Raw genomic sequence first — 10451 nt, 5'->3', positions numbered from 1 at the left:
TGGAATTGCAGGGGCGAGTCACTGCTTTGATATTTGAAGAGAATGACAGGGTGTTGTCCAGGGTCACACTAAGAGTCTTGGTACTCTGGGAGGGGGACACCGTGGAGTTGTCAACCGTAATGGAGAGGTCTTGGAGAGGGCAGGCCTTCCCCGGGATGAAGAGCAGCTCTGTTTTGTTGAGCTTGAGGTGGTGGGCCAACATCCGAGCTGAGATGTCTGCCAGGCATGCCAATATATTGTATATTAATTTAAACTGTGTTCTTACTCTTAACAGTTTAGAAAGTCACAGCTACACCCCTTCTTTAACTACATTGAAATGTCAAAACCCATTATTCTATCACCAGGCTTGGCTAGTACATGGTCTTGAATAAATAAAACAATTATACCCAATTAACTTTTAAAAAAGGAGTCAAGGAGTCCTGACACTTCTTACTTGGTTACACAATTTAATTGCAGTATTAATTCATAAAATAATTCAGTTACATTCAAAATATGATGGAAAATATGACAAGAACTTTAACCTCTGTGTTATAGCACTTGGGCTACAGTCAGCAAAGATGAGGAGTTGAACTGATAGTGCCTTATAACACAAAATTCTTACCCGATGACCTATTTGTCCTTAAACTGCCTCAACATGGGCGGTGCTCTCTCTCTCTCTCAACTGCCCGTCTTTGACCCCTGCCATAATCATTAGACCAAATACTATTATCATATGACTGCATCACATATGCAGCAGCACCTCCAGTACCCTCCTACTGATATACAAACAACATTATGTAGGTAAAAATAATCCTAATGATTTTATAGTTAATTTCCATTATCAATTGGTTATTTTATTTATTGTTTGATAACATTTCAACAAAAAAAGGGGGGGGGGGGATCTGAAGCCTTTAAAAAAGCTGTAGCATAGCTTACGACAGATCTATTATTAAAGCTTATTTCAAGTGACATGGGTCCATAAAAATATATATATTCTTCTTTTAAATTGCTATTGTAAGAAATAGACTTGTCATATGTTATTATTAATTAATAGCTAGGAATGGAAATCCCCTCAGCTTTACTGATTCATTCCGAAGCCGATGGAAAAGGTACCCTACCTTACTTTGGGTTACTGGTTTGGCCTACCACATCAATACTCTGGTAAATTTTTGGGCGGGCTATTTTAAAAAGGTAAAAGCCTGTCTGTCTTTATTAGAAACGTTCTGGGGGACTGGGAATATAGTGCTTAACATCTGAAATATGGGCTAAATAACCCAAAAGCATAATAAATCATACTACAATGTAAAGCCTATTGTCTTATCAGTCACTCTAATAGTCTAACATTTGTAACAAGCTTTATACAAAATCTCAGCAAATCTTACAATTTGTATACATTAAAATGTGTACAAAATTGACATTTTTGACAAAGAAAATATGTCAGCTAAATTTGTAAACCTCCCGTTCCATCTGTCTTGGAACATGTAGTTCTTCGCAGAAGGATCTACATATGAACTACACATCCCTACACCCGCTTTAGTTACCATAGCAGCGAGTTTAATTTGTGTTCCGCCATGGCTATCAGTCCGTCTAGAGTTTTCGCTGCTTTATTACCCACCGCGGGAGATATTTACCGGGACGAAAACGAACCAGGGATGGGGGGACCCACGGTTACCGTTCAGCGAACCCAGAACAGCGCGCGAGAGGTCCAGGTGACTGGGAGCGCAGAGTTGTCGTGCCCAGCCGACCGCGCTACTGTTTCCGTTAGTTTCAAAAGCAGCAAGGAGTCGGTGAACGACGTCACCAACAGCATCTCGAGGAGAGTAGAGTACATTCTACAGACCCTGAGACAACACCATGTCAAGGTAACTTAGAGTTCATACAACCATAGACATCCTATTACATTATTAGATGGGCTATGTCATAAAGCCTTTAAAGTTCCAGAAAGGCTTTGAAAATGGCAGCCATATTGTTCAGGGACGAATCCAAAACAGTAATTGGAATGAATGGCAGTAGAGACGTATTCCTGATTATATTTATGCAGAAAAATAAAAGTAAGGCATGTGATATATCAGTACTGGTGTAATAGAATTGTCAACCTAGAATAGTCATACAATTCTAAATACAGTTTATAAGTGTTTTTACAAATGTTCTGTATATCCTCTAAAATATGTAAACAGACCATAAATGTATACATTTTAGTTCTTGGAAAGCTGTCAGTGCTATTGTATGATACAAGTATTTCTTATGAGTACTTGATACAGGTGCTTGTTACAAGTATTTGATACAAGTACTTGTTGCATTTACAACTTGTCTAAGTTCTACAATCAACTGATTTCCTCCAGTGTATGTATGGGTGTGGATTGACTGCATTGTTTGAATGGAATATTGGCATATTGGCAGTTAATTATAAAAATAAATCTATGGAATCATTCCTCTAAAACTGTCTGCCTCGTAAGCTAACAAACATACATTCTTCAAATTCATTATTTTACACATATCTTATCACAGCACTGGCAAACCAGAGTTGACCAACTCAATGTTTTTTTGTTGTTTTGGACCCCGGCACCAGCTAATTGGGGATCCTAATAAATACAAAACAATGACCAAAATGTCTGACCTTTATCCCACCATATGAAGGATCATGTCTATTCTAGTATTATAATTCCTAATTATATTAGTTCAAATAACTTTTAATATGGATATATTGGCATATAGGCCTAAAACAATTCAATGGGATATCTATTGCTATTGGTTGGATAGGTAATTTCATATCCCAGCTGTGTAATTCTGTATTTCAACTCCAGGCCTCCAGTACCCCCAAAAGCACAATTTGTTTTGTAGCCCCAGACAAGCACACCTGATTCAACTTGTCAACTAATCATCAAAAGCCCTCAATGAGTTGAATCGTCTGCGGATACAACTAAAATGTGTGCAGGATTGTTGGGGGTACTGGAGGACAGGAGGTGGGCAACTGGTGTAATGCAATGTCAGTGACATTGACAGACAGTCACAGGGCAAACATACAGTCAGCACACTGACTGACTGACACAACTGTCTAATCACTATTAAGTAGGATGTTTGAAGATGTCTCTCCTCCCTCCTCTCCACTCTTCTTCTTCTCCTCTCACCCTGCAGGGGGAAGAGTTGACGGTGACGAGACACATCTACAGAGCTGATGACCTGTACCACATGGAGGCTCTGGTAGGTTCCCTGTGCTGAAATCCCTAAACTTGTATGTACAGACTGAAGTAGAACATGCATTAACATGGGAAAGGAATGGAGACTGGTCTATGAAGTGTTGGGAATTATATTCTAGTCCATGCCTACTGTGAGAAGTCCAGCAAATAGTATCAATCATGTGCAGCTCACCCTGCACTAACATAAATAACATGAGCATATCTACTTCTGCTAAGCTTCCCAGTAAAGCAATAAAAACAAGTAAGCATCCCGGAAGAAAAGTGCTCAAAAAATAGCCCACGTTAACATATGTAGCCTAAGAAACAAGGTTCATGAAATTCGTGGTGGAAAAAGTAACCAATTGTCATACTTGAGTAAAAGTAAAGATACCTTAATAGAAAATTACTCAAGTAAAAGTGAGTCACCCTGTAAAATATTAATTAAGTCTAAAAGTATTTGGTTTTAAATATACTTAAGTATCAAAAGTACATGTAATTACTAAAATATACTTTATCAAAAGTAAGAGTAAAATAATTTCTAATTCCTTATATAAAGCAAACCAGATGGCATCATTTTCTTCTTTTTAACAGATAGCCAGGGGCATGCTCCAGACATAATTTACAAACAACGTATGTTTTTAGTGAGTCTGCCAGATCAGAGGCAGTAGGGATGACCAGGGATGTGCTCGTTCTCTTGATAAATGTGTGAATTAGGCAATTTTCCTGTCCTGCCAAGCATTCAAAATTCAACGAGTACTTTTGGGTGTCAGGGAAAATTTATGGAGTAAAAAGTACATTTTCTTTTGGAATGTAATGAAGTAAAAGTAATCAAAAATATACAAAGTAAAGGAAGGTTGAAAACCCCCGTTCTGCCCCTGAACAGGCAGTTAACCCACTGTTCCTAGGCCGTCATTGAAAATAAGAATTTGTTCTTAACTGACTTGCCTAGTTAAATAAAGGTAAAAAAAAAAATCTACTTAAATACTTTACACCACTGCATGAAATCAATAATTTGCTAGTAACAGATGACTTTCATATTCTGACTATCTCTGAAACTCACTGAGATAATACCTTTGATGATACAGTGGTAGCAACACATTTATAGACAAGATAGGGGCGGCAGGTAACCTAGTGGTTAGAGCGTTGGGTCAGTAACCAAAAGGTTGCTAGATTGCTAATCCCTGAGCTGACAAGGTAAAAATATGTTGTTCTGCCACTGAACGAGGCAGTTAACCCACTGTTCTTAGGCCATCGTTGTAAATAAGAATTGGTTCTTGCCTAGTTAAAAACAAATCACACAAAAAAAATCTGAGCCAATAAGGTAAATGTCGTTGTGCCCTTGAGCAAGGCACTTATCACAAACTGCGCCAAGGTCACCGCTGATAATGGCTGACCCTGGCCCCATTCTCAGGAGGAGTTGGGATATGCAAAAAACATTTAAGTACAGTACCAGTCAAAAGTTTGGACACACCTACTCATTCAAGGGTTTTTCTTTATTTTTACTATTTTCTGCATTGTATAATTAATAGTGAAGACATCAAAACTATGAAATAACACTTATGGAATCATGTAGTAACCAAAAAAGTGTTAAACAAAACAAAATATATTTTATATTTGAGATTCTTCAAAGTAACCACCCTTGATGACCACTTTGCACACTCTTGGCATAGTAGCTGACGTATAGTGTTGAGTCATCCACATACATAGACACACTGGCTTTAATTAAGTAGCATGTCATTAGTAAAGATTGAAAAAAGTTATGGGCCTAGACAGCTGCCCTGGGGAATTCCTGATTCTACCCAGATTATGTTGGAGAGGTTTCCATTAAAGAACACCCTCTGTGTTCGGTTAGATAGTTAACTCTTTATCCACATTATAGCAGGGGGTGTAAAGCCATAACACAAACATTTTTTCCTGCAGCAGACTATGATCGATAATGTCAAAAGCCACACTGAAGTATTTTTATTATCGTATTCTCTCAGCCAATCAGTCATTTGTGTAAGTGCTGTGCTTGTTGAATGTCCTTCCCTATAAGCATGCTGAAAGTTTGTCAATTTGTTTACTGTAAAATACCATTGTATCTGGTCAAACACAATTTTTTCCAAAAGTTTACTAACAGGCTGATTGGTCGGCTATTTGAGTCAGTAAAGTGGGCTTTACTATTCTTATTCTTACTATTCCTTCCGAGCCTGAGGGCACACACGTAGGCTTAAATTGAAGAAGTGGCAAATAGAAGTGACAATATCGTCCGCTATTATCCTCAGTAATTTTACATCCAAGTTGTCAGACCCCGGTGGCTTTTCATTGTTGATAGACTATTTTTTTCACCTCTTCCACACTAACGGAATGTAAAATTACAATTCTTGTCTTTCATAATTGTCATTCATCTTTGTTTCATAGTGTAGTTTCTTCTTTTTATTCAGTTTAGTCACATGACTCTCAATTTGCAATACCTTTGCCAATCTGTTGTGCAGCCAGACTTATTTGCCATTAGTTTTGCCTCATCTCTCTCAACCATACAATTCTTTAATTCCTCATCAATCCATGGAGATTTAACAGTTTAACAGTCGTTTTCTTAATGGGTGCATGCTTATTAGTAACTGGAATAAGCAATTTCATAAATGTGTCAAGTGCAGCGTCTGTTTATTCCTCACTACACACCACAGACCAACATATTATTTACATCAACAACATAGGAATCACAACAAAACACATTGTATGACCTCCTATACACCATATTAGGCCAAGCCTTTGTAACTGTGGTTTTCCTAGATATGGCTACTATATTGTGATCACTACATCCTATGGATCTGGATACTGCTTTCAAGGAAATTTCTGCAGCATTAGTAAAGATGTCATAAATACATACATTTGATTATTTAATTCCTGTGCTGTTTTGTAACTACCCTAGTAGGTTGGGTGACTGATAACCTGAAGGTTGCAGGCACTGGTTACAGTTTGAAGCTTTTTTATTCAGTTAATGAAAGCCAGTCAATGTTTAAATGACCCAGAAAATAAACCATTATCAAGTAACCATGGGGCAGCAGGTAGCCTAGTGTAACCAGCAGTTAGTTAGAGCGTTGGGCCAGTAACCAGCAGGTAGCCTAGTGGTTAGAGCGTTGGGCCAGTAACCGAAAGGTTGCTGGATTGAATCCCCAAGCTGACAAGGTATAAATCTGCCATCCTGAGCAAGGCAGTTATCCCTGTTCCCCGGGCGCTGAAGATTATGTCGATTAAGACAGCCCCCTGCACCTCTGATTCAGAGGGGTTGGGTTAAATGCAGAAGACACATTTAATTTGTACATATTACTTCAACAGTATTTAACATGAGATCCTCTCTAATCTTGACAGGAATGTGGTTCTGAATATAAACAGCAACACCATTGGTATTTCTATTTAACCTTTATTTAACTAGGCAAGTCAGTTAAGGACAAATTCTTATTTTCAATGACGGCCTAGGAACAGTGGGTTAACTGCCTGTTCAGGGGCAGAACGACAGATTTGTACCATGTCAGCTCGGGGATTCAAACTAGCGACCTTTCGGTTACTAGCCCAACAATCTTACCGCTGTGGGTGTGTGTTTTTACAGGTGATGGTGGTGTTCTCAGACTTTGGTCAGATGGAGAGAGTGTGTATTGTTCTGTTGGAGAAGCTGGATAAGAGTGTGTGTGTCAGCACACCTCACTTCTACCACAGTGAAGAGTGTCTCGGCCTATTGAGGTAACACACATACACACACACACGTACACACACACACACTATACTATCATAATAATGTGTGTGTGTCCAGGCGGAGCGTGTGTGTAGCAGCAGTAGAGAATGCTCGTCTGAAGGCGTCTGAGATGAGCAGCATGCTGGGACAGACTCTGGGGCACCCCTTACTGGTCAGAGAGGAAGAGGCCACGGAGAGAGATGGAGGGAGAGAAGGAGGAGAGGGGAGGATGGGGGAGGGGGTACACAGGCCTAGCATCAGTGCGACCTCTCGTGTGTTTGTCACCTTTAACCTCCGACACAAAGACAGAACCAGGAAGAAGATTTGAAGACTACATTACCCATCTACCCCGTCAGCACAGTGCAAACACACACTCCCTCACAATCACACTGTAGATATGAAGACAAAGATGGACAGTCATTGTTTTGTTTAGAATAATATTTATTTAAGCTTTTCCTCAAAGCTTCTGTCCATGAACATGAATGTCAATAAATTATGTAAATGTGGCTGTTCTTGATTCAAGTTTGAGGTCTTTATGATAATGAACTGTATTATATTTTCTGTCTTTAATTTTGTTCTGGTATGAAATACTGTATGACATCTTCAATGATGTAGTGGTTAAAACAGTGTAGGTGGGTAAACGCTGATCACCGTTTGCAGCTAATAAAATAAGGCTTCCTATAATTTCAATGCATTTTTTCCGCAGTAGGTGACTAAAGGTGTAAAAGCCTTTTCCCCCCTCCACTAAATCACTGTGAAATTAAATTGATCTTGTTGTGGGGGGGAACAGAGAGAGGAGCTGTCCTTTTCTTTACATCTACCGTCCAGTTAGGTGTCCCACTGACACACACACACTCTTGTGGTCCCTGTCTGTCAGTCTTCAGGGAAGATCTCTTGGAGCCAGGGCTGCATGATGAACCGCTCTCCATCAAAGTGTGTGAAGTACTGTTCTAGGGTGGGGATCTCCGGCTGGAACACACACAGGTTCAGCTAGGGTTAGGTGTGTATACGTATGTTTGAGTGTGTCAGTTTGCCTTCAGAAAATATTAAACCCCCTTGACTTTTTCCACATTTTGTGTTAGACTGAATTTAAAATGGATTCTTTTGAGATTGTGTCACTAATCTAGAGGAAAACCTGGTAGCACAGGCAAAATCCTAGAGGAAAACCATGTTCAGTCTGCTTTCCAACACACTGGAAATTCACCTTTCAGCAGGACAATAACCGTGCCCAAATCTATACTGGATTTGCTTACCAAGACGACATTGAATGTTCCTGAGTGGCCTAGTTACAGATGACTTAAATTGGTTTGAAAATCTATGGCAAGACCAATTTGACAGAGCATGAAGAATTTTTAAAAGAATGATTGCCAAATATTGTTTAATCCAGCTGTGCAAAGAAATTAAGATATTACCCAAAAAGACTCACAGCTGCAATTGCCGCCAAAGGTGTTTAACGTGTATTGGCTCAGGGGGTTGAATACTTATCTAATCAAGATATGAGTGTTTCATTTTTCATTCATTAAAAAAAAAGTTTGCATTATTTCTACTTTGACAAGAGTATTTTGTGTAGGCCGTTGACAAAATATGACAATTAAATCCATTTTAATTCCACTTTGAAATGCAACAAAATGTGGAAAAAGTCAAGGGGGTTGAATGCACAGTGAGTGTATGTTCGTGTTCCTACCCTGGTTCCAGTGACCCGTTCCAGCCTGGTCTGAGGCAGGTATCCCACTAGGAGAGAGGAGGGGCCAGGACCACTGAATAACACCTTATAGTGGGGGGTGTTCTCTGCGTTAACCTACACACACACACACAGTGAGAGGTGAAGGTCAAATTCAAGCTAGAATTCTTAAATGGATTAACAGCCACTTCCGTTAGTGATATTACAGTAAAACAACGAAGTCCCTCGGACATCATTGCACACACGATAGAACAGCAGCATGTAGGACCGATTGCAATTGTTATTACCTTGACGTTCCCCAGCTCTGTTTCGTCAACAAAACAAAAACGACGGTGGGGCGGCTAGTGCCATCGTTTTTCCCTACTGCGGATTCCATCTTTAAAGAGCAAATGTGGCATCGATATAGGAGTCAAAAATGTATTCTAGTGTCAAAATTCACTACAAAGTGTAAATTGGATAATTTGTCATAAAAGTCAGTCTCGTCCAAAACTTGAGTTTTGTAAGTAAATTCACCATGACTTACTTGAGGATTTGGTAATGCATGACTTACATGCCCACTTTTGAGGATTATACAATTGCCCAGTGACAACACGTTTGTAGTCCGCCCCCAGTTGCCATGTTGTGAAGTCTGCATATGGGTGCAACACACACACACACACGTCACCCGGCAAATAGGTGGTAAAATGGGCTTCCATAAAGTTGGCACAAACTTACAGTGCATTTCAACAATATTGCCAGATGACCATGAATGGATTACATCAGACAGGTTCACATCTGTGATTGGTGTTGGTGAGTACGTTAGCTAAGTGGACAGTTCGGACTTAGAATATGTGGACAACTACAAATACCTAAGTGTCTGGTTAGAGACTGTAAACTCTCCTTCCAGACTCACATTAAAGCATCTCCAATCCCCAAATTAAAAATCGGCTTCCTACTTCGCAACAAAGCATCCTTCACTCATGCTGCCAAACATACCCTCGTAAAACTGACAACCCTACCGATCCTCGACTTCGGCGATGTCATTTACAAAATAGCCTCTAACACTCTACTCAACAAATTGGATGCAGTCTATCAGAGTGCCATCCGTTTTGTCACCAAAGCCCCACATACTACCCAGCATTGCGACCTATACGCTCTCGTTGGCTGGCCCTCGCTTCATACGTCGCCAAACCCACTGGCTCCAGGTCATCTACAAGTCTCTGCTAAGCCCCGCCTTATCTCAGCTCACTGGTCACCATAGCATGCGCTCCAGCAGGTATATCTCACTGGTCACCCCTAAAGCCAATTCCTCCTTTGGCTGCCTTTCCTTCCAGTTCTCTGATGCCAATGACTGTAACGAATTGCAAAAATCACTGAAGCTGGAGACTCTTATCTCACTCACTAACTTAAAGCACCAGCTGTCAGAGCAGCTCACTGCACCTGTACATAGCCCATCTGTAAGTAGCCTATCCCCTTATTAATCTATCTTGCTCCTTTGCACTTCAGTATCTCTACTTGCACATTCATCTTCTGCACATCAATCACTCCAGTGTTTAATTGGTGAACAGCTTCTGCCCCCAAGACACCTGGACTACATTCATTGACCCCTTTTTTTCACTAACTCTCCTGGACTGACTATGCACACACACACACACACACACACACACAGCTTCTTCCATCGATCCTAGTCATTTTACCCCTACCTGCAGTGCATTTAGAAAGTATTCAGACCCCTGTACTTTTTCCACATTTTGTTACATTACAGCCTTAGTCTAAAATTGATTTGTTTTTTCCCCCATCAATTAAGGGTTTCATCAAGGATCTGTACTTTTGCTCTGCTTATCTTTCCCTCGATCCTAACTGGTCTTCCCTTCCCTGCCGCTGGAAAACATGCCCACGGCATAATGCTGCCACCACCACCATG

General features: G+C 40.2%; 1 protein-coding gene and 1 long non-coding RNA gene across 2 annotated transcripts; one reads left to right on the top strand and one right to left on the bottom strand.

Moving 5' to 3' along the window:
• Positions 1–1404: 1404 nt before the first annotated feature.
• On the top strand, positions 1405–7373 carry irak1bp1 (interleukin-1 receptor-associated kinase 1 binding protein 1). Its single transcript, XM_064966943.1, has 4 exons — positions 1405–1841; positions 3115–3180; positions 6745–6875; positions 6946–7373. The coding sequence occupies exons 1-4, from the start codon at positions 1551–1553 to the stop codon at positions 7193–7195; spliced, it is 738 nt and encodes a 245-aa protein (XP_064823015.1). The 5' UTR covers positions 1405–1550; the 3' UTR covers positions 7196–7373.
• On the bottom strand, positions 7288–10445 carry LOC135540348 (uncharacterized). Its single transcript, XR_010455737.1, has 2 exons — positions 8552–10445; positions 7288–7836 (listed from the first exon to the last, which is right to left on the bottom strand). It is a non-coding gene; the product is annotated as an uncharacterized LOC135540348 (long non-coding RNA).
• Positions 10446–10451: the final 6 nt, after the last annotated feature.

The sequence above is a fragment of the Oncorhynchus masou genome, chromosome 5, assembly GCF_036934945.1.
Source record: "Oncorhynchus masou masou isolate Uvic2021 chromosome 5, UVic_Omas_1.1, whole genome shotgun sequence".
Classification (NCBI taxonomy): domain Eukaryota; kingdom Metazoa; phylum Chordata; class Actinopteri; order Salmoniformes; family Salmonidae; genus Oncorhynchus; species Oncorhynchus masou.
This window is presented reverse-complemented; position numbering and strand designations above follow the sequence as displayed.

Bases quoted from the DNA above. Each gene is read 5' to 3' on its own strand.
- irak1bp1 (XM_064966943.1), top strand. From the start codon at position 1,551: ATGGCTATCAGTCCGTCTAGAGTTTTCGCTGCTTTATTACCCACCGCG. The intron at 3,181-6,744 runs GTAGGTTCCCTG...GTGTTTTTACAG, and splicing joins TGTACCACATGGAGGCTCTG to GTGATGGTGGTGTTCTCAGA. The intron at 6,876-6,945 runs GTAACACACATA...GTGTGTGTCCAG, and splicing joins GAGTGTCTCGGCCTATTGAG to GCGGAGCGTGTGTGTAGCAG.